General features: G+C 42.8%; 1 protein-coding gene across 2 annotated transcripts in view; it reads right to left on the bottom strand.

The window, feature by feature from the left end:
• TARS3 (threonyl-tRNA synthetase 3) overlaps positions 1-20,306 on the bottom strand; it is a 71,914-nt gene extending 51,608 nt beyond the window's left edge. For both annotated transcript variants that reach the window (XM_040642682.1, XM_040642683.1), the window contains exons 1-6: positions 19,984-20,306; positions 18,712-18,777; positions 17,862-18,058; positions 10,968-11,091; positions 6,545-6,666; positions 4,799-4,916 (exon numbers count right to left, since the gene is read on the bottom strand). In XM_040642682.1, coding sequence (XP_040498616.1) covers positions 4,799-4,916; positions 6,545-6,666; positions 10,968-11,091; positions 17,862-18,058; positions 18,712-18,777; positions 19,984-20,286 — 930 coding nt within the window. In that variant the 5' untranslated portion in view covers positions 20,287-20,306. The remainder of the gene's footprint in view (positions 1-4,798; positions 4,917-6,544; positions 6,667-10,967; positions 11,092-17,861; positions 18,059-18,711; positions 18,778-19,983) is intronic.
• Positions 20,307-25,469: the final 5,163 nt, after the last annotated feature.

The raw sequence follows: 25,469 nt of genomic DNA, 5'->3' as shown, positions 1-25,469 counted from the left end.
ATTTTTAGGTTGGTCACATGTTGAAGTGATATTTTTTATATAATGGGTTAAATAAAAGGTTATAAAAATTAATTCCACCATTCTTTTACTTTTAAAATGTGGCTACCAGAAAATTGAAGATGACATATGCGGTTCAGATCCATGGATCACATTATATTTCTTTAATTTTTTTAATTTAAATTCACTTAGTCAACAAAGAGTACATCATTATCACATTATATTTTATTGAACAACACTGTTCTAGAAGATTCTGATTTTTTTTCATCTCACTTTCAAGAATGTGTTTTAGTTTTTTTTAAATTCCAGTGAGTTAACATATAGTGTAATATTAGTTTCAGTTGCACAATATAGTGATTCAACCCTTCCATATAACACCCGGTGCTCATCACAAGTGCCCTCCTTAATCCCCATCACCTATTTCACCCATCCCCCCACCCACCTCCCCTCTGGTAACCATCAGTTTGTTCTCTGTAGTTAAGAGCCTGTTTCTTGGTTTGCCTCTCTCTCTCTCTCTTTTATTTTCCCTTTGCTCATTTGTTTTGTTTCTTAAATTCCACATATGAGTGAAATCATGTATTTCTCTGACTTATTTAGCTCAAACCATGTCTTGCCAGGAGACATTTCATTCTTTTTTTTTTTTAAAGATTTTTATTTATTTATTTGACAGAGACAGACAGCCAGCGAGAGAAAACACAAGCAGGGGGAGTGGGAGAGGAAGAAGCAGGCTTCCAGCGGAGGAGCCTGATGTGGGGCTCCATCCCGGAACGCCGGGATCATGCCCTGAGCCGAAGGCAGACGCTTAACGACTGCGCCACCCAGGCGCCCCAGAAACATTTCATTCTTTTTTATGGCTGAATAATACTCCATTGTAAATATACACCACATCTTCTTTATTCATTCATCAGTTGTTGGATACTTGGGTTGTTTCCATAGTTTGGCGATAGTAGATAATGCTGCTATAAACATTGGTGTGCAAGTATACCTTTGAACTAGGACTTTTGTGTTTTTTTGGTAAATACCTAGTAGTGTGATTGCTGGATCCCAAGGTAGCTCTATTTTTAATTTTCTTTTTTTTTTTTATTATGTTAGTCATCATACAGTACATCCTTAGTTTTTGATGTAATGTTCCATGATTCATTGTTTGCATATTACACCCAGTGCTCCATGCAATATGTGCCCTCCTTATTTTTTTCAATGTTTCATTGGTTTTTTTTTAATAATATTTTTTATTATATTATGTTAGTCACCATACAGTACATCCCTAGTTTTTGATGTAAAGTGCCCTCCTTAATACCCATCACCGGCCTATCCCAATCCCCCACCCTCCTCCCCTCTGAAGTCCTCAGTTCGTTTCCCAGAGTCCATAGTCTCTTGTGGTTCATCACCCCTTCTGTTTACCCTCCCTTCATTCTTCCCTTCCTTCTCCTAATGATCTCCTGCTATTTCTTATGTTCCATAAATGAGTGAAACCATAGGATAATTATCTTTCTCTGCTTGACTTATTTCACTTAGCATAATCTCCTCCAGTCCTGTCCATATTTTTAACTTTCTGAGAACCTCCATACTGTTTCCCCGAGTGGCTGCACCAGTTTGCATTGCCACCAAGGGTGCAAGAGGGATATCCTTTCTCCACATCCTTGCCAAAACTTGTCATTCCTTGTGTTGTTGAGTTTAGCCATTCTGACAGTTGAGATGTGATATCTCACTGTGGTTTTGATTTGCATTTCCCTGATGATGAGTGATGTTGAGCATCTTTTCATGTGTCTGTTGGCCATCTGGATGTCTTCTTCAGAAAAATGTCTATCCATGTCTTCTGCCCATTTTTTAATTGGATTACTCTTTTTTGGGGGGTGTTGTTTGATAAATTCTTTATATATTTTGGATACTAACCTTTTATCAGATATGTTATTTGCAAATATCTTCTCCCATTCAGGTTGCCTTTTATTTTGTTGATGGTTTCCATTGCTATGCAGAAGCTTTTTATTTTGATAAAGTCCCAATAGTTTATTTTTTTTTTAGATTTATTTATTTATTTATTTATTTATTTATTTATTCAACAGAGGTAGAGACAGCCAGCGAGAGAGGGAACACAAGCAGGGGGAGTGGGAGAGGAAGAAGCAGGCTCATAGCGGAGGAGCCTGATGTGGGGCTCGATCCCATAACGCCGGGATCACGCCCTGAGCCGAAGACAGACGCTTAACCGCTGTGCCACCCAGGTACCCCACAATAGTTTATTTTTGCTTGTATATCCCTTGCCTCAGGAGACATAGCTAGTAAGAAGCTGCTACAGCCTCTGTCAAAGAGGATACTGCCCGTCTTCTCCAGGATTTTTACGGTTTCAGGTCTCACATTTAGGCTAGAAGATTCCAATTTTAACTACATGAAATAAAATTCTGAGGATACAGCTGCATTATTAATTTGCATAAAACAAAAACAAAGTTTATAGTAAATGACATCATTACATTAAAAACTCAGAAGGCACTTTTCCTTTCTTTCCTGTTTCAGCACTACTACCTTGGTGCTTTTTATTAAATAACTAGTTAAAGGGGATAGTTGTTGAGAGAAAAAAATAGATCTGTATGATTTAACTGTTTCATACTTACATGTTCAAATCAAATCATTTTTCTTCACAGAGATTTGATTAAGCTTAGCTCTTAAGAGTAGCTGCAAAAAGGCAACCCACAAAATAGAAGAAAATAATTGCAAATCACATTTCTGATACAGGATTAATATCCAGAATATATAAAGAACTCCTATAATTCAACAACAAAAAACAAATAACCCAATTACAAAATAGGCAAATGACTGGAATAGACATTTCTCCAAATAAGACATACAACTGGCCAATAAGTACATGAAAATATGCTTAACATCCCACGTCATTAGAGAAATGCAAATCAAAAGCACAGTGAGATACCACTTCACACCCATTAGGATGGCTACTATCAACAAAACAGAAAACCACAAGTGTTGGCAAGGACGTGGAGAAACTGGAAGCCTTGTGCACCGCTGGTGGGAATGTAAAATGTCGCAGCTGCTGTGGTGAACAGTCTGGCAGTTGACAAAACAGAGAACTTCCATATGATCCGGCAGCTTCTGGGTATACACCCCAAAAAATTGAAAACAGGGACTAGAACAAATATTTGTACCGCCATGTTCACAGCGACACTTTTCACAACAGTCAAAAGGTGGAAACAGGGGCGTCTGGGTGGCACAGTCGTTAAGCGTCTGCCTTCGGCTCAGGGTGTGATCCCAGCGTTCTGGGATTGAGCCCCACATCAGACTCCTCCGCTAGGAGCCTGCTTCTTCCTATCCCACTCCCCCTGCTTGTGTTCCCTCTCTTGCTGGCTGTCTCTGTCACATAAATAAATAAAAAATCTTAAAAAAAAAAAAAAGGTGGAAACAACCCAAGTGTCCACCAATAGATGAATAAATAAACAAAACGCAGTCTATACATACAATGGAATATTATTCAGCCTTAAAAAGGAAGGAAATTCTGACATATGCTACAGCATGGACAAACCTTGACGACATTATGCTAGTGAAATAAGGAAGTTACAAAAGGACAAATATTGCAGGATTTCACCTATATGGTTCTTAGAGTTGTCAAATTCATAGAGGCAGAAAAAAAGGAAGTGGGGGGCGCCCAGGTGGCTCAGTCATTAAGTGTCTACCTTCGGCTCAGGTCATGATCCCAGGATCCTGGGATCAGGCCCCATATCAGGCTCCCTGATCAGTGGAAAGTCTGCTTCTCCCTCTCCAACTCCCCCTGCTTGTATTCCCTCTCTTGCTGTCTCTCTCTGTCAAATAAATTAAGCGAAAGAAAGAAAGAAAGAAAGAAAGAAAGAAAGAAAGAAAGAAAGAAAGAAAGAAAGAAAGAAAAGGGGGAAGTGGGAAAAGGGAGTTAGTGTTTCCTAGGTGTGGGGTTCCAATTGGGGAGGAGGAAAAAGCTCTGGAGAAAGATGGTGGTGATGGTTGCACAATATGAATGTACCAAATGCCACAGAACTGTACTTAAAAATGGTTAACATAATAAAATTCTCTATTTTGTGTATTTTACCCCCTCACACACACACAAACAAGCAGCTGCAACTTTACCAAGCCCAAATCTGTTTTTTAATTCAAGACCACAAAATTCACAATTCATGTGTTCGAATTACATGCTTTCTCCGATATGATTTAAAAAATAAAATCAGGGGGCGCTTGGGTGGCTCAGTCGGTTAAGCGTCTGACTTGTTTTCAGCTACAGTCACGATCTCAGGGTTGTGAGACTGAGCTCCGAGTCAGGCTCCACACTGGGCTGGGTGTGCAGCCTGCTGAAAATTCTCTCTCTCTGCCTCTGCCCCTCACCTCCCCCACCCTGCACTCCTGCTCGCACATGTGCACTCTCTCTCTCTCTCAAAAATAAATAAATAAAAATCAAATTAAGAATATATTTACATACATTGGTCAAAATAATATAAAGAGAAAGCAGAAGTATTATTGAATTTAGTAGTCTAATATTAACAGTACTCAAAATTAATCACATTTATAAGCACACACATGAAAATTATTCACCTGGTCCTTCATCTACATATATCTGCATTAAAATTTTCAGGACATAGTGGGGACATATCACATTGGGTGACTAGTGACAACCTGACAGTGGGCTGCCAAACTGTCTGGAACAATGTGGCAAGCATCACTCAATTATTTGCTAAAAAAAAAAAAAAAAAAAAAAAAGCTGTCTATGTCAATTAATCATTTTTAATATTCCCGGAAAAAGGTTTTCTTATTCTAAAGAGTTTCCTGAAATTACCTTAAACATTTCGAGGAGCACTTCCTTGCTGACTTCCAGTCTTTCGAAAGGTTGCTTTTCTTTTACGATAGTCTTACAGATGTTCTCTAGGGCTGACAGTTCTGTGCTGGACACCGCTCTAAAAAGAAGAGCAAGTGAGAGTCAACACAGATTTCTCAGCCATCCTGCAATGTCCTTTTTGCAGGCCCTTGTCACTGACACTGAGGAATTTTGTGTTTTATTGTACCAGGACTTCAGAAACTCATACGTCCACATGCAAGGCAGATAATCTCATTCCTCAAAGAAGACTCCAGAGGCCCCAACAGAGGAAATGATCTGCCCGCAGTTCTTCTCTGCAATGAGGTGTGCAATTTGAAAAGCCCGGTTAAAATACTCCCCGGTTAGACTGAGCTCCTTTGAGACCTGTTCTTTGGGCGGTCTACCTTATACTTCATGCATCTACATTTTTGTTCAAAAGAGCTGTAGTAAGTGCTCACAAGTCCCCGCCCTTGGTGACTGTGCAATCCAGGTTGGGAGAAAGATCTAGGTGTGAACTGCAGTGTCCAGTCTGGCACTCACAGGGAATGGGCCTCCGTGAGCCATCAGCTGACCTCTTTCAGCTGCTCCCTGGTTAACCCTCATTCCCCTCCATCCATGCTGGCTTCCTTGCCTTTCCTCAAACAAGCCAGGCATAGGCCCACACCAGGGAGGTCCCAGAGGCCTAGAACGTTCTTCCCCCAAATGTCCATAAATACACCCCACCCACCCACACAACAGCCTCAGAACTTGCTCCCTTCCTCCATTCTGGTCCCTGCTTCAACATCACTTTACCCTTTCCTGACCCCCTATCATGGCACACACCTCCCCACACCTGGTTTCTTTTCCTCCGAACGACTCATCACCACCTAATAGTAAATGGCTGTTAGTGTGTTTACTGTCTAAGCTAACCAGACTGTTAGCTCCACGGAACAGACTAATCTGTTCACTGCTGATCACCAGCACCAAGCACAGTCAAGAAATCTTGTTGAATGAATCTTGGGGTGGTGGTAATAGGAGGTGAAGCTGGACAAGGTTGTATGCAGGAGCTATCCAGTACTGGGTGCTCAGTTAGGGACACCACTTAGCAGTGCGGTGGTGACAGGTAAGGACAAAATGTACCGAAGTCATCCAGCAAGAGATGTTATGGGTCTAATTCAGGCAGAACTACAGAGGAAGAGGGAAGGATGGGAGAACTATTAAGGAGATAGAACTGGAAGAGCTGGATTGAGGGAGGGACAGGAATTGGAAGGACCCTCAGGACCCTTTCAGCTTTGGCAGCGAGGCCTTAAGAGCTATGGGGAACACAGGTGGTGGGCTGGGGCCAGGCCCGTTGCTAATGATTTCAAGTACAGCCCCGCCGAATGTGAGGTCTCTGTGCCCTACTCTGCCTGGTCCTTATCTGCGTGAGATGTCTGGCCAAGGTGGACGGCACCCTTCATTATCATGGAGCAGAACTGAAGCAGCCGCTCTCTGGGGATTAAATTTAATTTGAGATTCTGTTCTTAATTTAGTACTATGCTCTGGCAGATCTTATGTGAGATAAATAGTATTATTACTTCCTTCTGGGGAGAAGAAAGAAAGTTTGAGAAGTTGCTCTGGAATCTAAACTCATAAAAAAATAATTTTTAAACATAGCCAGACCATACTCAAGTTATAGACACATTCACTAAGTTAACATGTAAACATTATAAACGCATGCGTTCGGAAGTGACTATGCAGCGGTATTACCTGTCTCCAATGAACATGTCATAATAAAATCCATTTTCAATGGGTGGACCGTAGCACAGGTGGCCTCCGTAGTAAAGCTCCATGGCCTCCCCAAGAATGTGAGCGCTGGAGTGCCAGTACACCTGCGTGGAACACAGAGGCCAGTGGCCATCGAATTACGGCATGGAAAACTGTGAGGACAACCACACAAGGAAGCAAGTGGATACGCTTTAAGGGGATGAACACCAAGACACAGAGCAACATCAGTTTGAAAAGAAATGCTTCAATGCCCACGTCGAAGAGAACACTTTCTGCATGCTCCTGGCAGTTACGCCAGGGCCACAAGCTGGGTTCTCTGTCCCGAGTCACAGCAAAAACACAGCTCCCAAACCACGTCCTTCCGCGCATCTTCCCTCGCAGAGAGGTTGTGAAACCTCAACCATCTGCTTGGAACGCTGAGCAGTGTAGCCCTGTTCAGCCCAGAGTGGAAGAAAGCCAGGAGTGACAGACACTGCCTTCCTTCCCCTTCTCTCCAGGGACAGCCTCGAAGCTGAACGCAGAGGGCCAAAGTAGTTTGCGTCTACACAGCAGTCTTCACAGGATGAACAGCTTTGGACAAGATGGCTCTGAAGGGAGAAGAGTGTGACCTGGGAATGCCTGCTGGCTGCCTGAGACCCCCGGACAGTACACACGAGTTAATTTACCACTGTCCAAGGGCCGCTGATCAGGCCTACAAGGTCAGCAAGTTGGTTTTTGAGTTCCCAAGGAATCAATGGTTTACAGATAAACTGTAACTAACCCAAGCCACCAAATAAACGTAGGTGCCGAAGAAGCAAGACAATGGAGTCCCCTGGCAGCACTTTCTTTCCCGTATTAAATAGGAAACATCACAGTTAGAAAGCTGTTTGACAAACAAAATAAATCGGAACAGAGGGAGTTGGCTGGCGGAGCAGGCTATGGGCAATCCCAACCTGCAGCATTAGGCTGGGGGAGGATCTGCAAACGGGCCCAGAGCATTGGTCCCCAGGCAGAGCCCCTTTGCTTTGGATGGTGCTGGGAGGGCAGACTAACTGCCAACATGAACCCAAGTCTCTTCTTTGGTGCATTGTCCACACCTCGATATTTGTTGAGCCAAACACTGTGTTAGGTGCTAGGGATACAACAGTGAAAGAAAAGGAGTCACTGGCCCCAGGCAGTTTGCAGCACAGGGTGGAAGAGACAGGCATACACAAACCAGCAAGTGCATAAGCACAGGGTGAGAGGAGGATTTAAAGGGCGATGAACACAGGGCGCTGTAAGGAAGAATAACAGTGAAGGCTCTACCTTCACAGGGAGTCAGGAAGGCCTGTGTGGCTAACATGTAAGGGAAAAAGCAGGGTAGCCTGAGAAAGGCTGCAGAGGGAAGAAAGGGCCAGCAACCATGCAGGCCTTGGGCTGAGTTTTATTCTACATGCAATGAGATGCAGTGAAGGGTTTTAAAGCAGAAAAGAAATTATTCAGTTTACATTTTAAAACATCGTTTGGTAGCAGTATGGGAATGGATCTGAGGGGAACAGGACAGCAGGTAGGCAGTTTCTTGGGTGGTGTTATAATAACACCATCTAGATTCTTGGACAGCGGCAGTGGAGACGGGGAGAAGCGGGCAAATTAAAGATACATAGGAACGTAATGGCTTACTGATGAATTTGAGACTGGCATGCAGGGAGTGGGCAGTAAGGACACCAGCCTCTGGGACTCCAGGTTGAGCAATTAGGTAGGTCGCGAGGGCGTACACTGAGATGGGCAGACAGCGAAGGGAATCCGTTCCGGGGCTAAAATCAAGAGTCCCACCGGGGACATACTAAAGATTCCTGTGCGAGCTCCGGATGGAGATGCTACATGGGCAGCACTCTATGCAAGACTGAGACGTGTCTAGCGACAGACAGAAGGATTGACAGCGGCCAGTTAATAGACAGGACAGACTGGAACGGGAATCTAGAAAGGGTGCTAGGACTGAGCACCAAGGCATTCTTACTCTGCGGGCAGATGGTGAAGACTCAGAACAAACCGATGGTGGGGATGAAGCCAGAAAAGCAGGGGCGCCATAAAGGACCTTAAAAGAAGGGCGTGGTTCATTGTGTCCTCCGCTGAGAGAATCCAGAGGATGGGGGGGAGGGGACTGGCCATTGAAGGGGGGGGGGGGTGAAGCCCGAGTCACGCCCTGATGTTCTGGAAGAGACCACTGAGCTGCGCTACAAGCACAGAACTGGCCGCTTTGGTTCTTACATGAATCTGCTTTTCTGGTTCACACCTCTAAGGACCACCAAGTACCTTGTGCTGTCTTGAGCATGAGATCGTGGATGCACATCACTGGTTTCCCTGGACTTCCCCCAAAGATTTAAAGGAGAATGATATATACCTACATATATTGTTACCAGACACTATGTTTACAAAAAGGAAATACCATTAGATATGTTTTAAACTTGCAAGCTGTATCATTTTATAAAATGCCCCTTGTTCGCATATTTATCAGCTTTACATGAATATTCTTCCTGTCATTTTCTATATGAACTTATCTAGAGGGCAGAGGGTGTTTCTTCAGTATGTTACGTTATGCTCTAAATATTCTTATAAATAGAATCATCTTTTATAATAGAAAAGAGTCTTAAATTTTTCCGTAAGGCAAAAAATGCTTTTAAAAAATCATTAATTTCTCATTTTTTTGGATCTGAGTTTTCAAGATTTGCTTTTCTATACGGTTTCTTTTTCATGGATATGTGCTAAATATTCATAAGTTGGTTTGTGTTCAGTATCTTAATATGTTCATAGCAACAGGAAAATAAATTCCAAGAACAACAACAACAAAATCTTTGTTACTAAATTACATTAAAAGAAGCATCAAGATCTTGGAAAAGTTACTTCACATTCTGAGCTCTGGTTGCCTTCATCTGTAACAGAGGGATTAAAACAGTGCCTGCGTGCTAGGGGAACCGGGGACTCAAGGGGCCAGGGTCACTTGGTAAATGTTTGGCAAATAAACATGTGGTAAATGTTTTTGACCATTATCATTTGCATCAACAACCACACATATTTATGGAAACCCTACAATCCAATGTCGGATACCATGTTATGAGCACGGCAAGCAGAGGGGCCTGCTGGTTCGGCGCTCGAGAAAGATTTCCCGTGATAGTGAATGTTTTCTTTTTCATGAGGTCACTGAATGCAAGGAGGGAAGAACCCCAAAGACGCCCACATCTCCATGGAACATTACAGTTGGTAGCTCCTCCATCCCCTACCGCCCCAGTACCTGGCAGATCGAAAAGGTGCAACAGCCAACTGTGTAAAAAGAGTCTCAGGAGTGACACCTGGAGGGGAACCAAGAGCCAGCCAGTGTGGGAAAATGCAAGGCTTTCAGGCAAGATCTGGGCCCTTAGTTGAGAATCAAAACTAATTGCCCCACCAGTTATCAGGGCGGCTCTTGGTTCCAGCGCCTATTTGACTTTCTCCAGAAACTGACACTCTCTGAAACCTCTAGGTGTTTTCTTGTTTACTACCTCCTCCCACTGCATGTAAACTCTTGGAACTCTTGGAAGCGGGAGTCTCCATGCCTTGTCCACTGTAGCCCTACAGTGTCTGATACAAGCCTCCAGGGCCTTAGATGCGGGTCAGTTGACTGAGGGAATTCATAAAACTATAAAGTCTAGGGATGACATCTGGGATGAAGTTAGTGGCAGCTGTTAACAACTCATGAGAAAAACTAAATAACACATATATGCTATGTATTTCTTCTAAAAATTGCTCTTCCTGAATCAATTTTAAGTGTGATTTTATTAATATAGTATTATTTAGCTATTGAATTGTTATACCTTACATATTTTAAACAGAAAAGTAATTATAATATGCTTCTTATAAGTTTGGGTTAATAAATCAAGAAATTTAGCATAAGTTTCAAGATTAATGTAACCTAAGCTAATCACACGTTAGGTTTTAGGCGGATAATGGGCTGCGTGAAGGGAAACTGCAAAGTTAAGGTAACGATGCATATCAGAGACCTACATGAAAATCTGGTATTTTATAGAATATTACATTAATAACTATTTAAACTATCTGAGTTTTAATAATGTTTTCCAATTCCCCTACACTTATTATATTACAAAACAGATCCATTTTTAAGAATCTATTAAAAATTCATTTGGAATATACATCGATCATTATAATAAAGCATTATAGCTTAAGGAAGCAATTATTTTTTAAAAAATGATAAATAGGAGCTTCTTTAAAAGCTGGTGTATATTTGTACACATTCATTCCATAGAAACTCATTAAATACTTACCAAACACCAATAAGCAAATTTTAAATCTTATAAGGTTACAGAACTCATTATTCTTGACTTTATTATGTGTCTTCGTACATAATTACGATATAAATACCCAAAGTTTCATTGATTGGCTTTTAAATACTTACAGCTTGAGCTTCCTCATTATCAAACGTAAGCAGCTCTAGAGTGGAATCCCCTTCCAGTGGACGGTCCAAGTCCCATAATTCACCATTTACTTTGGCTACAACTGTGCTTTCAGCCAGTTCTGGACTAATAAGAGAGAAGTCACTTGGGAGTTAACCTTATTACATGCTACAATGATTCATTAAAACAAAAGATCAGAATAACTTCCAGGGTGTTTCTTTTTTTAAGTAAATAGAAAGTACAAATGTAAACTAATAAAACAGATTTTTTAAAATTTTGTAACATTTATTTTAAATACAAAAGTAGTATACATCCACTGTAAAAAGAAAAAACAACACAACAACAACACTTGGAAAACAGAAAACACAAAACACAAAGAATAAAACAAAAATCACATCTAAATTTACCAACTTGAAATAACTATGCCTAACATTTTAGTACGTCTTTCTATTTTTTTCTGTATCCTCCTCTCCTTCTCTCTCTCACACCCCCCCCACGCATTTATTGTTGTTTGAAAATTATTGACAAAAATAACACATTAAGAACCTGGAAAACACAGAAAAGCAAAGCAAAAAAAAAAACACCCTCAATCCCACCACCCAGAAATTGCTGTTTACATTTTTTGTATGTCCTTCCACATTTTTTGATAAGTACATATACCAATATAAAAATCTAGTAATAGTACCATTCTGTATGTGTTATTTGGTAACGTACTTTTTAAACTTAGTAAGTCACACATTTTCCCTGACAACAGACAGACTTGAAAAACACACTAGTAATTAGTTGCAGCAGAAGCAAGACTTGCTTACTGAACCCTCTGTGGCTGGGCATTTTGGTTATTTCTTCGTGGGGGTTTTTGCTTTGTTTTGTTTTGGCAGTGACAGATAACACTGCAGTGAACGTTCTTGAACACACATCTTAGCTCCCAACCATTTTCTCAGGAAAACTTCATGAAGTAAAACTGCTGGGTCAAGGGAAATGTGCTTTAATGGCCTCTGTTGGAATATACTGCCAAATTGTCTGACCAGGAAAGGTGCAAGGGTACCCTTTCTCGTTCCCCTCATAACGTCAGGTACTATGAAACCACGTCCTCTTCCCAATATTATGTTTTAACTTGCATTTCTGTGAGTAACTTGAGTAGTGGTACAGTGCTGTGGTTAAGAGTACCAACCTGGGTTTGAACACTGAACATCGTACTCTAAGCCTCGGCTTTCTCATCTGTAAAATGGGGATTTATAGGACCTTCCTCATCCATTGATTCTAAGGATTAAATAAAGCACACTCACAATAAAAACTTCTTAATAAATGCTAGTTACTGTTATTAATGAAGTAGAATTTTATTTTCATCTTTACTGGCTTTGTAGACTGCTAAGGGTTCTTCAAATCCATTCTCTCCTTCTTGTACAGGAGTTTGCAGCCTTCCTTGCAGCCAGATGTGGCCGTGTGGCTAAGTTTGGAAGCAATGGATACAAGCAGAAGTGGCCTGTAGCACTTCTGCATCCCAGCCTTAAGACAACGGAGAGCCCTTCTCCATCCCCTCCCCGCCCTCTGCACACCACAGCGCAGGCGTGCTGTTCCCCTGGACCACGCAGACAAGCACAACACTGGACATACACAAAGATGGTCCCACAACCAAACGGAAGGAATTCAGGTCTCCAGATGACTAATGGAGAAGAGTGATGCCCTGCCAAGCTGGCCCCCCGCACGTCCAGACTGCTACAGGAGATAGACTTTGATCATATTTATGCCACTGAATTTTTGTGGTCTCTCTGTTGCAGCAGCTTAGCCTGTATATTAATTAATACAAAAAAAAGTAAGGAGCTGGAGGTAAGTAACAAAACCAGAACACGTGGCACTGGCTTAGCAAATGGGCAGCGAGATGTGGAAAGCCAACAGCCCCTGTCGTGGCATCATTTGGTATTTGATAAGTATCAAATATTGACAGATATTTGATTAAATAGTTGATAACATATTTGATAAAGCCTGAAGGCAAACTAATGTGCTTACAATGCCTGCAGCACGCAGGAAGCAGGCATAAAAAGGCAGAATGTCGGTAAACGCTGGACATCTACTGCAGCTTTTCCAAAATACCACCAGACCGAGCTCAGCCTCGGTGGGAATTATCTGGTTTGGAGGCAGAGATGGAAGGGACAGGACTTTGCCAAGAGAGGCTCTGCCTGTGGCCTGTAATCCAAACTGACTAAGAGTCCAGAAATGTGAGGCTGTGCCAGATTGGAGAAACAGTCTTTTGTCCCGAACAGCACGAGGGACAGGCACAGACAGCCCTTCTCAAAGGCCACACATCAAGACTGACAATAGGGGCCAGGCCTACTGCAGGGATCAGAGTAAGGGTGCTGCCCTCCCACAGCCTGTTGTTTCATACGATCTCAGGCCACTGAACTGTGGGACAGAGGAAGGAGCCACGCACAAAAGCCAGGGGAAAAAGGGGTGAGAAGTCTCTGTCTAGAAGAATTCCTTAAGCGAGATCACTTCACTTGGAACTGATTAGAAGCAAACAGCCCGGAAGCCTCCTTGCTGGAGAAAACGGTACTGCCAAAGGACAAGCCCAGCTTACAAACACCTGTGACTGTGTGATCCTTTAAAGGAGCTCTGAACCCCCAGGTGTGCACCAGCAGGAACTGGGTGCTGCCAACTGTACAACCTCCGGAACAAACTCCAGGACAAACTGTACTTCAGATGTGGCTAATGAGGAGGATGGACAACTAGGAACTCACAAAGAGCAAGATCAGGGCCTCCAGGGGACTGTGGACCAGAAAACAATGGGCGGCCAGACAGGCTGACCCAAGCACTATGCACTGCCAAGCTGCGGGCCTCCGATCACTGCCAACAGGATCTGATGGCTTCTCTACGCTACTGGATACCCTGTTGCTCCTTCCTTTCTTCCAAATACACTTCAACTGTGATGGCCTCGTGTGTATTGCAACACTGTACATACATGTGGGGTGGGCAGCCCTGTCTATCAGCTTCTTTGTTGCTAGAGCATAAGAGGCCAGCCTAACGGGGTGTTCTGCACATCACTTGGAAACTCCACGCTTTCAGCTGATGGGACCTAGAGTTGTCTCATCTACAGAGGCACCAAGTGCGCGGGATGATGAGAAAGGGATCTCACAGATTTCTGGATGTCACAGGTGCACACTGTGGCAGACGTTGTCCCCTAAACCATGCTTTCCCTCTTCCACGGGGAGAAGGCTTTAGCTGGACATGTGGCTGGCCAGCAGGAGCGACATTTCCACTCTCTCTGACTGCTAGGGGTGGCCAGGTGACTAAAGGCGAGCTAATAGGTTGTAAGAGGAAATTAGAGTGTGCCATTGTGGGGTGTGGCCCTCAAAGCATCATTGTGCCTCAGCTGTCTTCCCCCTGCCTGCGAGTCTATGACCCATGAGCTCAGCTTCCACCCCTAAATATGGACAAACCATGACCTAGGGGATGGCAGATCAACAAGGCAGAAGGAAGCCAGGTCCACAAATGACTGCGTGGACCAGGGATGTCCACCAGCCTGGACTGGCCATCTCTGGACTGTCATATGAGAGACTGTGAGGTCTACCTTATTAAAGTCACGGTTCTTGGTAGGGGTGGGGTGGGGGAGGGGTCTCTTGCGACAGCAGTTTAGCCTAACTCAGTGGTTCTCAGACTTGGACTTGCATCAGAAACTCCTGGAGGGGCTCACCAACACAGAGACTCATTAATTCAAGAGGCGTGGAGCAGGGCCCAAGAATGCTCTTCTAAGTTCTCAGGTAATTCTCACGCTGTTGGTTTGGGGACCACACTCTGCAAACAAGCTTTCATGAGCTACTATGAACTGTCCTTTGCTCTGTTTTTCTACAGGGGTACTTTTCTTTTCGTTTTTTAAAGATGTTATTTATTGATTTGACAGAGAGCGAGCGTGTGCGCAAGCAGGGGACGTGGCAGAGGGAGAGGAGGAGCAGGCTCCCCACCGCGCAGGGAACCCGACATGGGGCTCAAACCCAGGACCCCGGGATCATGACCTGAGCCGAAGGCAGACGCTTAGACCGACTGAGCCACCCAGGCGCCCCTCTACAGCAGTATTTTCTTAGGATACACGGCTATGTATAGGATTACTGGGTCCAACAGTTAGGGTTTGCATGTTTTGAAGGCTTTAAAAGTTTGAAAGAGACTGGGCCATTTATCTATCCTCCGGCAGGGCCACTTCCCCAAGACTGTATCAATATTAACTGCTATTCATAAACCTTGGACAAATCGAGAACACGTAATAATTTTTGTTTACACTTCCAAGATAATCTCTTCCTCTTTTGAAGTTTTCATCTTTTTCTTATTAATCTGAAAAGCACTTAGACAGCAATCATTTGTTTTTTATGGTACACTTTTTTTTCACATCTGTCATTTCCCATTTTATGTGTCATTTTTACACATAGCCATTTTTCTTAAGTGTTTTATTTTATGTGCTGTTTGAATTTGTCCATCTTTTCCTTAATGATTTCCATGTTACATGTTATGCTTAGACTCCCCCAGACCAGGAATAATCATCTATGCAATTAACTCTCAGTTATCTAAGAGAACAGGCAGTATAATTTAATAAAGCTATTAATTTCTCATTTATTTTCTATCCAGCCACCTTACTGAACACTTACTTATTCAGATAGTTTTCCAGTTAATACTATTCTCTAATTCACTTTTTTTTTTTTTTTAAGTAGGAGCCCAACATAGAGCCCCACTCACAACCCTGAGATTAAGACCTGAGCTGAGATCAAAAGCCTGACACCCAACCAACTGAGCCAGCCAGGTGCTCCTGTCTAATTCACCTTAGAGCTCCCTCCTTTTTCTAACTGCCTGAGTTGAATTTTTAGTCTGTTTCTTCTTCTTCTTTCTGATTAGAAAAGCCTTTGACACTACAAATCTGTTTCTGATCATTACTTCGGCTCTATTCCACAGATTTCTGATATATATATTCTCATTAAAGTATTTTCTAAAAATTCTGTGGTTTTTATTTCCTTTTACCTTATTTTGAAGAGATTTTTTAACTTTCAAGTTTTATTTTGTTTTGTCTTGCTATCATTTAATGTGTACTGAGTTCATAAGGGATTTCATTTTACTCACAGAATATGTGAACTGTATATTTCTGCATGTAATTAGGGTTCTGAGGAACCCAAAACACAATCATGTGTGCTGAGAGATCTCTGTCTGTAGACCACAAAGACTGGTGAGCAGCCAATAAGTCCCCCTCACAGTGTGATTATTCAGACACATATAACCCTAATGTTTACCTATATGATCTGTCCAAAACCTGTCCAAAGACAGTTAAACCACTCCTGAGTGTCTATAATTTTATATTTCTGATCTGATGCTACATTATTTCACTCCTAAAGGTCTGGGACAAATAGTCATTGTAGATTACACTGTTTGTCTATTTTTGAAATAAGTCCCCCGTTTGATGATTTTGGCCCTGAATTCTGGTGTCTCAAAGTTATATTATGATCACTGCTTTCTTCTTACGGGGTTTGCCTGATATACCAGCTTTGCTCATCTTTTAGTTTTGGCTAACTTTACTTTTTAGACACTCCCGCAATCCCTCTATCATGAAACTTGACTACAGGGTTTGTAAGCTGGTACCCTCTGGAAATGTAGATTATTAAGGGCACAATGAAGAACCTGTCCTATAATCAAATAATTTTGTTTCCCAAGTTCAAACAGGTTTCTTCAATGCAGAACTTCTCAGTCTCTAATATGCCAACATGCAAACTGACTCGCCATAAAGAAACATATACTTATTTTTACCTTAAAGCCCATTTTTCCCCCCAGCACATCTAATCATCTCTCCTGGAAAACATGGGAACAGGTTGGGAGAGGCCATTAGAGTGTAAGATATGATGAGATGGAAAATATATATATATAATTTTAATCATAGTTTTCCAAGGAAATCTAAAGATCTCAATTGTTGAAAAAGCTTGCTTTTTAAATAGTGAAAGGCAGTTTTGAGCTATAGCTTCCATAGAATTATATTTAATGCTGGGAATTAACATTGGTCAACTTCACTAATAACTTCACTAATGTATCTAATTTCTAGGAAACTCAAAGTACTTATTCCAGGGTTGATAATACCTCTAACACATATACCTTCAATCTATAATAAGTCATTTTGTACATTTCTAAAGGCACTTTTATTTTCAGAGTATTTTTCATATGCAGTATTTCACTTAATTTTTACAACCTCATTAGGTAAATGGGAAAAGCATTATTATTCCACAGAGATAAAAAGAAACAGGCTTGGAAACTGTCAGGGATCTGCCCAATGTGGTTCAAAGAACCACCCACAGTTATTTACTGGTGGGATGATGACTAGACTTGGAGTTAAGTACAACAAAAGATCTGTAAATTCTCGTGGAAATATCTTGATGAACAAAGTCAATGTGGGGCGCCTGGGTGGCACAGCGGTTAAGCGTCTGCCTTCGGCTCAGGGCGTGATCCCGGCGTTATGGGATCGAGCCCCACATTAGGCTCCTCCACTATGAGCCTGCTTCTTCCTCTCCCACTCCCCCTACTTGTGTTCCCTCTCTCACTGGCTGTCTCTATCTCTGTCGAATGAATAAATAAATAAAATCTTTAAAAAAAAAAACAAAACAAAGTCAATGTAACGTGACCTGTCAATGATTATACATTTTTCTCTACTATGCATTTTTCTTAAAACTTTAAAATGTGCACATTTTAGAGAGGAAGGGATTGTATTCTGGTATTCAATTACTTATTTAAATCCCTCTTTCGAAGCCAGAGGGGAAAAAAATGACATTTATTTTATTCACGTAAGAAAAAAAATACTCTTGCAGTCCCTGAGGAACACGCCGTCACCAAGCTCTGGCACAATACTGAATAATGAATATCTTCTCCAAACTATGATTTACCTAATTTCAGCGGCCACTTGATAAGGTGTTGTTTTCCAGACTTCGCCTTCCACTGTTTTCCCATCAGCCACTCTCACTGTGATCACATTGCTGGTATTCCCCTTTTTGTCAGTAATGGCAAATAAGTGTTGATGATCTTTCTTCAATATTTCAAACAGCTTCAATCTTTCCTTCACAAAATCTGGTTGATTTGTCACCTGAAAGTCATTAGAATACAAGAAGGTTAACATACGCAGCCCACTTTTTTCTACCCGTTCGACCTGCAGTAAGCCTCACCCCGTTTCCCAAAACCCCCCGGGTTATTTCCAACTCTCCTCCCAGTCACTTCCCACCTTAGGTGTCAGGGTCTGGCTCAAAGCCCACCTCTTCTAACTACCACATCTCCCTCCACCACGTGCTTAATGCTCGTGTACGCACAGCTCCACAGTTCAGTGCCTACCTATATACCACCCCACTTTGTTCTCTCCTTGTCTTTCCTGGTTGTCTGATCTCAAGCAGATTGATCCCTCTGAGGCCAGGTTCTCCTCCTTTGCTCCTGCCAAGGGTTTATGCTCAAAACCTACTCTGGTTTGTTTTCATGATTTCTATGGTAGCTAATTTCCTTAACACAAAAGAAAAGTTTTGGTACCTCAGCTTAAATAAATGCAGAAGCACTTAAAGAGAGCCGCGTGGCTAGCTCAGCTCAAAGTTAAGCCGTCTGGTAGCTGAGGCTGGCAAGGTTTTGAATGTACTACTAGTGTCATAATTTAATTCGTAATTATGTTTTAATTAAAAATCTGGGCAATTAACTGTATCAGCATATTTAAATTACAAGGGAGTGTTTTACATTATTTCCATAGCAACAACTTACCTCGCTCTCAGGTCCGCTTTCCTCCTTCTTTTTAGTGTTCTTTTCTTGGGTCTGACTCAAAGGAGGCTGAGAAATAAAGGTAAGTTATAAATAGCTCATACCAATGACAAGAAAGAGGGACACATCTGAAACGTGCAGAGGAGAAGGACATGCCAGCAGTCAGCAAGTATCCCAGGTTGGAGGCTGGGCTTCCCTGACCACCACCTACAACTCAAGATGGGCAAGTCATTTTCTGGGGTTCCATCCTTCCTGTCTGTGCATTTTTACACACTGTTGCTAAATACATTTAAAATATTTTGCTCTCTAAAGTTTTTTCCCCTAAACTTTAAACATAATGTTGCTGGAAAATGGATGTGTCGCTGCCGCGGCACTTTATTTTTTTTTAAAAGGTTTTATTTATTATTTATTCATTCGACAGAGATAGAGACAGCCAGCGAGAGAGGGAACACAAGCAGGGGGAGTGGGAGAGGAAGAAGCAGGCTCATAGCAGAGGAGCCTGATGTGGGGCTAGATCCCACAACGCCGGGATCACGCCCTGAGCCGAAGGCAGACGCTTAACCACTGTGCCACCCAGCGCCCCTGCTGCCGCACTTTAAATGGACTGTTTTAGGAAGATGTTGCCAGTGAACCAGTTACCCTTGGTAAAGAACTCAAGAACATCCCACAGTCTGAGAAAGCATTTAGAACTTCAGAAAATGTATTATGTTACACGAAGATAATTTGTCCTTCAATGGATCAAAATATTAAAACACTCTATTAAATAATAACGCTAAATATACAGATCTCAACAAGTAAACAACAACAAAAAAGCAAAAGCCACCTGTCGTAAATAGCTCAGAACCAGCCATTCTTTAGACTGAGTGCATGAGTTTACCTACGTAGCTGTTGATATTCCTGCTTAAGGGAAGAATAGTGAGTTTTAAACCCTCCAGCATTTTTTTTCAAACAAAGGAAAATGTTATTTCTGCTACTGAAGAAAATGCGTGGCAATTTACTGGAAGAGCTACTGGAAGTGACACCATTAAGTCAGTCCAGCGACTGCTGGATATACAGGGCTCCAAAGGGTGTCCAGGCCCCTCACGGGTTCCCCAGGCCGTAGCAGGTGCACAGAGCAGCGCTCCGCGAGGCTCGCCCCTGCAGCGCGTCGCGGCCGCACCGGTTTCCGGCGGGACCACCGTCACCCGTGCACCGTCGCAGTCCGCGGCGCCGCCCGCCCGGCGCTCTAGGCGGCACCCGCCCGCCTTCCCCGCAGCGACCCCGCAGCCCCGCTACCTGCGCGCCGGCAGCCGCGCGCCCGGCCTCCTCCGGCGCCGCCGCCGCCCGCGCCGTGCCCTCCAGCTTCGCCTGCTGGCTCAACTCCTCGGCGAGGCACAGCCGCAGGCGGTAGAGGCGGTGGCGCAGGTCGCGGTTCTCGGCCCGGAGCTGCGCCACCTCCCGCGTTAGGCACGGCCCCTCGGCCTGGCCGCGGTCGGGCGCGTTCAGCTGCTCGTCCCTCAGGCGCTGGACCTCCGCCCACAGCCAGCGGATGTCCTCCTCCTGCCGCTGCAGGCGCGAAGCCACGGCCTCGGCCGCCATGGCGGCCGGCCCCCCAAGCCACCGACGCCACTCAAGTGGCAGCCGCTGCGGTGGAGACAGCGGCGGCGGCTGGGAGACGGGGACAGCGGCCGGGCTACAGAAACCGCGGGGAGGCGGGGCGTCGAGGAGAGGCGGGGAGACGAGAGGAGGGGCGGGGCTCACGGCAGGGCGGGAACCATCGGAGCAGGCCGGGAGGTGGAGTGACGGGGAGAGGCGGGGCTCGCTGCCGGCTGGGACCATAGAAGCCGCGGGGAGGGGAGGGCGACGAGGAGAGGCGGGGCAACAGAGGGGGGCAGAGCCGGGCATACTGCAGAAATGGGACGATAGGAGACGCGGGGAGGCGGGGCGAGGGGTGGGCGGGGACAGGGGAGGAGGGGCGACTGCAGGGGTGGGGCTAGAGCTGGGCCCGCTGCTCTGGTGCAGCGGTTGGGTACCCTCGAGCGCGGTGGTCAGGGCGTGGAGAGAGGCGTGGGGCCTGAATAGGCTGACCGTACCTTCAGGGCTAGCCATGAATATCACCATGAGTTGGTTGAAACGCGGGTTGTCCAAAATCTTGGGAAGGTTAACATCTTCCTTCCCAGCGTGGCTCTGTCTTTCCTCTCGCGAATTCTAGCAGTCACCATCCTTCCAACTTGCAACTAAGTTCTGAAAAGTGACTATTGAGAGTCCACCATCTTTGGCTTTCATGCCAAAGCTGACCAAATGCAGAGGCTGCTGGGTCAAGGAGCCCAGAAGATCTCTAAGAAAATTTAAAGCTGATGGGCAATTGCTGGCTCCTCGTTCTAGGCAAATGCTCTGTGTACCACATAACTGTGAGCATGAACCTTCCTGTAATAGGAACACATTCTTAGGGCTTAGAATCTGGCAAACGCTGTTTTATGCTCTTTATAAATACTAACTCCTCCAGTACTTATAGCAAAACATACTATTATTATGTCCAGTAAATTAATGGATAAACTAAAGCACAGGCTAAGTGACTTAACCAAGGTCACACAGCCACGGTATGATGGAGCTGAGATTCAAACCCAGATAATCTGAGGCCAGTGTCTATGTGCTTAACACTATGGTGCCTTCCAACATTGGTAAAATTTAATTGAACATGTCATACGATGAGAAAGAGGTAATAAATGCCATCAGAATTCCAAAATGGGAGAGCTTCTTTGGACCGATGAAGTTAACACAGAGAGCAATTGCTCTGGAAAATAAAGGTTGGCAGTTATTAGAAAGGTGGAGAGGCAAATGAATGCCACCCTGGGAGCAGGTCCGCATTCCAGATCCTGAGGGGGGCAACTAATTGGAGTAAGCTAACTGGAATCACAAACAGATGGTGAGCTCATCAAGTTAATTTGGTTATTTCCCCAGGTTCAGAAAGCAGGGTTTGAACAGACATACTGAGCAATTGGCAGACCATAGTGGTTCCCTGACCTATGGACTTAAAGCTATTCTGGTAGGAAAAACCACGTGAAAGCCCCTAGAACCTTCTCAACTGTGGAAAATAGCAAACCAAAAGCAATACCATAGTCCTGGAGGAATTGCAGAGATTACTGTCACCCTCAACGACTTGAAAGATGCAGCATGGTGATTCCCACCACACCTCCATTTACCTCCCGTACTTGGCCTGTCGGGAAGGCAAATGGATGAAGAATTACAGTGGATTGTCATAAATTTAATTAGATGGTGACTCTAGTAGCAGCTGCTCTTCCAGCTGCTCACTGGTGGAGTAAATCAGCATAATCTCTGACACCTTATATATAGCTATTGATCTGGCTAATGCATTTACTTTATACCTATTAGTTAAAGGCCATAAAAGCAGTTTTCATTAAGTTGCCAAGATAAGGAATACTTTCATTGTTTCACCCTAGGACCCTCTAGCTTTATATCATAATCTAGTCCACAAGGACTTTGACTGCTGCTCCATTTCAAAGACATCATGCCAATGTCCTATTGTGGATAATATCCTGCTGATTCTACCTGGTGAGCAGGAAATAGCTGACCTTTAAACAATGCAGGGGTCAGGGACACCTATGCCCTGTGCAGTCCAAAATCTGCATATAACATTTGACTCCCCCAAAACTTAACTATGAATAACAGAAGACTTGAGGTTGACCAGAAGTCTTACCAATAATGTAAAATCAATTAACATGTATTCTGTATGTTATATGTATTATGTGCTATATTCTTACAATAAAGTAAGCTAGAAAAAAGAATGTTATTAAGAAAATCATAAGGAAGAGAAAATACACTTTCAGTACTCTACTGTATTTATAAAAAAAAAAATCACATGTAAGTGGACCCATGCATTTCAAGCCTGTGTTGTTCAAGGGTCAACTATACTATAGTCACCTTGAGAAAGCATGTAAAAGATATTTGGAAGGAAATAAATCCCAAAATTAAAAATTGCAGGAGACTGCCATTCAGTGAAATTTTTAGGGACCCAGTAGGTCAGGGCATCTAGAGATGTCCTTTTCAGAGTGAAAGAAAAGTTGCTGAATCTTGACTTGTCTCACTAAGAGACACAATGCCTAGGGGGCCTCTTTGGATTTTGGAGACAACATATACCTCATTTGAACACGTATGTTACTCTGACCCAATTACTGTGTAACTCAAAAGACTGTAGTTTTGAGTAGGAGTGAGAGCAGAAGGTTCTAGATAGGTCAAGCTGCTGTGCAAACTACTTTTACCCATGGGCCACAATGATTCAACAGATTCAATGGTGCCTGCAGTGTCCGTTATAGGTAAGAGTAGTGTATGTAACCTTTGACGGAACTTATAAGGGAATCACAGCATAGTTCTTTAGGACTGGGGGAAAAAGATGTCATTTTTTATTTCTGAGAAGCAGCTTCTGGTTTGCTCCTGGGCCACAGTGGAGACTGATCTCTTAATCATGGGCCATCAAGTTACCAAGCTACCTAAGTTGTCCATCATGAGCTGCCTGTTGTCTGACCCACCAAGCCCTAAGTTTAGGCATGTATAGTAACACTCCATAATCAAATAAAGAGGTATGCATAAGGTCAGGCTCAAACATATTCTAAAGGAACAAGTTAGTTGCACAATCACCCACATGACCACAGTTCCATGGCCTCCTGGGAAATTCTGTATCACCAGTTCACAAAGGAAAAAAAAATTAAACCTGATTTATATGTCTGCACTCTTACGGAGTAGAAGCCTTTTCAAGTTGACTCCTGAGACATTCCATTGCTGCCTTGCTTTCTGGTAAGATAAAATATTCTAGACTCATCTGTACACGTGGTATTTGTCATGTCTCCAAGGTGTCATATTTAGTTGCTTTTAGTGGGAATTGATATTTAGTTTGCACAGTCTGGGTACTGGCAATGATCCTTATTTCTAGGACTCATCTGTATTTAGCGTTGCAGATAAAATATACGATGCACAGTTAAATTTGAATTTCAGATAGATAAGTAATTGGGGGTGTAAGTATGCCCCATGCAATATTTGGAACATATTTATACTAAAGAAGCAAGCCAAAAAACATTAAGTGAGACAAAGGATACTTTATAATGTAAAAAAGTCACATTCTGCAATGACAATATAGCAATTATAAATATCTATGAGCCAAACTACACAGCACTCACCTATATAAAATATAAACTGGAGGAAATGCAAGAAGAAGGAGATCAAACACACTAATAATAGAAAAATTTTACACATTACTCTATTCAAGACAGGTTGAGTATACACACACAAATGTAAGAGTGTAAAAGACCCCCCAAAATATAATAAAAAGGTTAACATATATACCAAAAACTACTTAAGCACACACAGATTCTTCACAAAAATTAATCATGTACCAGGAGCTAAAGAAAATCTCAGTAGCTTCAATAAACTAGAAATATACATGCAACATTCTTGGATCCCAATGTAATACAATTGGAAATTAGAAATGAAACAGCTTTTTAAAAAGCCCTTACACATGGAAATTAAATGATCTCTATTTTTTTAAAAGATTTTATTTATTTATCTGACAGAGAAAGACAGACAGCGAAAGAGGGAACACAAGCAGGGGGAGTGGGAGAGGGAGAAGCAGGCTCCCAGCGGAGCAGGGAGCCCGATGCAGGGCTCGATCCCAGGACGCTGGGATCATGACCTGAGCTGAAGGCAGACGCTTAACGACTGAGCCACCCAGGTGCCCTTAAATGATCTCTATTAAACAACTCTTCAGTGAAAGAAGAAAAACAAAGAAATCATAGAATTTCTTTAAAATGATGATAATGAAAATACACATAAGAATCTATGGGATACATTTAAAGCAGCGATGAAAGAAAAATTCATAACCCTAATACCTGTGTCAATAAAAACAAAACAATGAAGGGGCACATGGGTGGCACAGTCCGTTAAGCCGCTGACTTGAGGTTTTGGTTCAGGTTGTGATCTCTGGGTCCTGAGATTGAGCCCCGAGTCCGGCTCTCCACACACAGAGTGGAATCTGCTTAAGACTCTCTCTCCCTCTCCCTCTGCCCCCTGCCTGCGTGTTCTCTCTCTCAAATAAATAAATAAACCTTAAAAAAAAGAAAGGAAATAAATTAAATTCTCAATTCAAAACCTAAAAAAGATGATGACAAAATAAAGGAAAGCAGGAAATACATGAAATAATAAAGAAAAAAGAAGAAATTCATGAGATAGAGAACAGAAAACCTTTCATTCAGATTAGCAAAGCAAAATCCCGACCCTGAAAATAAACAAAATGGACAAGCCACCCACTTCCACACATAAAAGGGAAAAAAGCATGAGTATGCCAGATAACAAAGGATACAGAGAAAATAGCTATTGATACATAAGGAATTTAATAGATTATGACACTACTTTCTATACTTCTACAAATAAACTTGCAAAACAGAAGGAAATGGATAATTTCTTAAGCAAATAAAGTTTACCCCAGCAGATATGGAAACCTTAGATATATCAGTTTCCATTAAAGAAGTAAAGTTATATCAAAGAACTACCCCACAAGAGGCATCAGGCCCAGATGATTTTGGGGGGAATTCAATCAAACCATTAAAGATCAGAGAGTCTCAGTGCTAATAAATTGTCCAAAAGCATGGAAAATAAAGAAAAACATTTAAACTGTTTTTTTTATGAAACAAGTTTAACATTGACACCTAAACCTGATAAAGATAGCACTAAAAAAGAAAATTAATCAACATCACTTATGCATGCTGATGCAA

Source organism: Ursus maritimus, unplaced genomic scaffold (assembly GCF_017311325.1).
Source record: "Ursus maritimus isolate PB19 unplaced genomic scaffold, ASM1731132v1 scaffold_27, whole genome shotgun sequence".
Classification (NCBI taxonomy): Eukaryota; Metazoa; Chordata; class Mammalia; order Carnivora; family Ursidae; genus Ursus; species Ursus maritimus.
The sequence above is the reverse complement of the archived record's forward strand: the minus strand, read 5'-3'. Positions and strand labels throughout refer to the sequence as shown.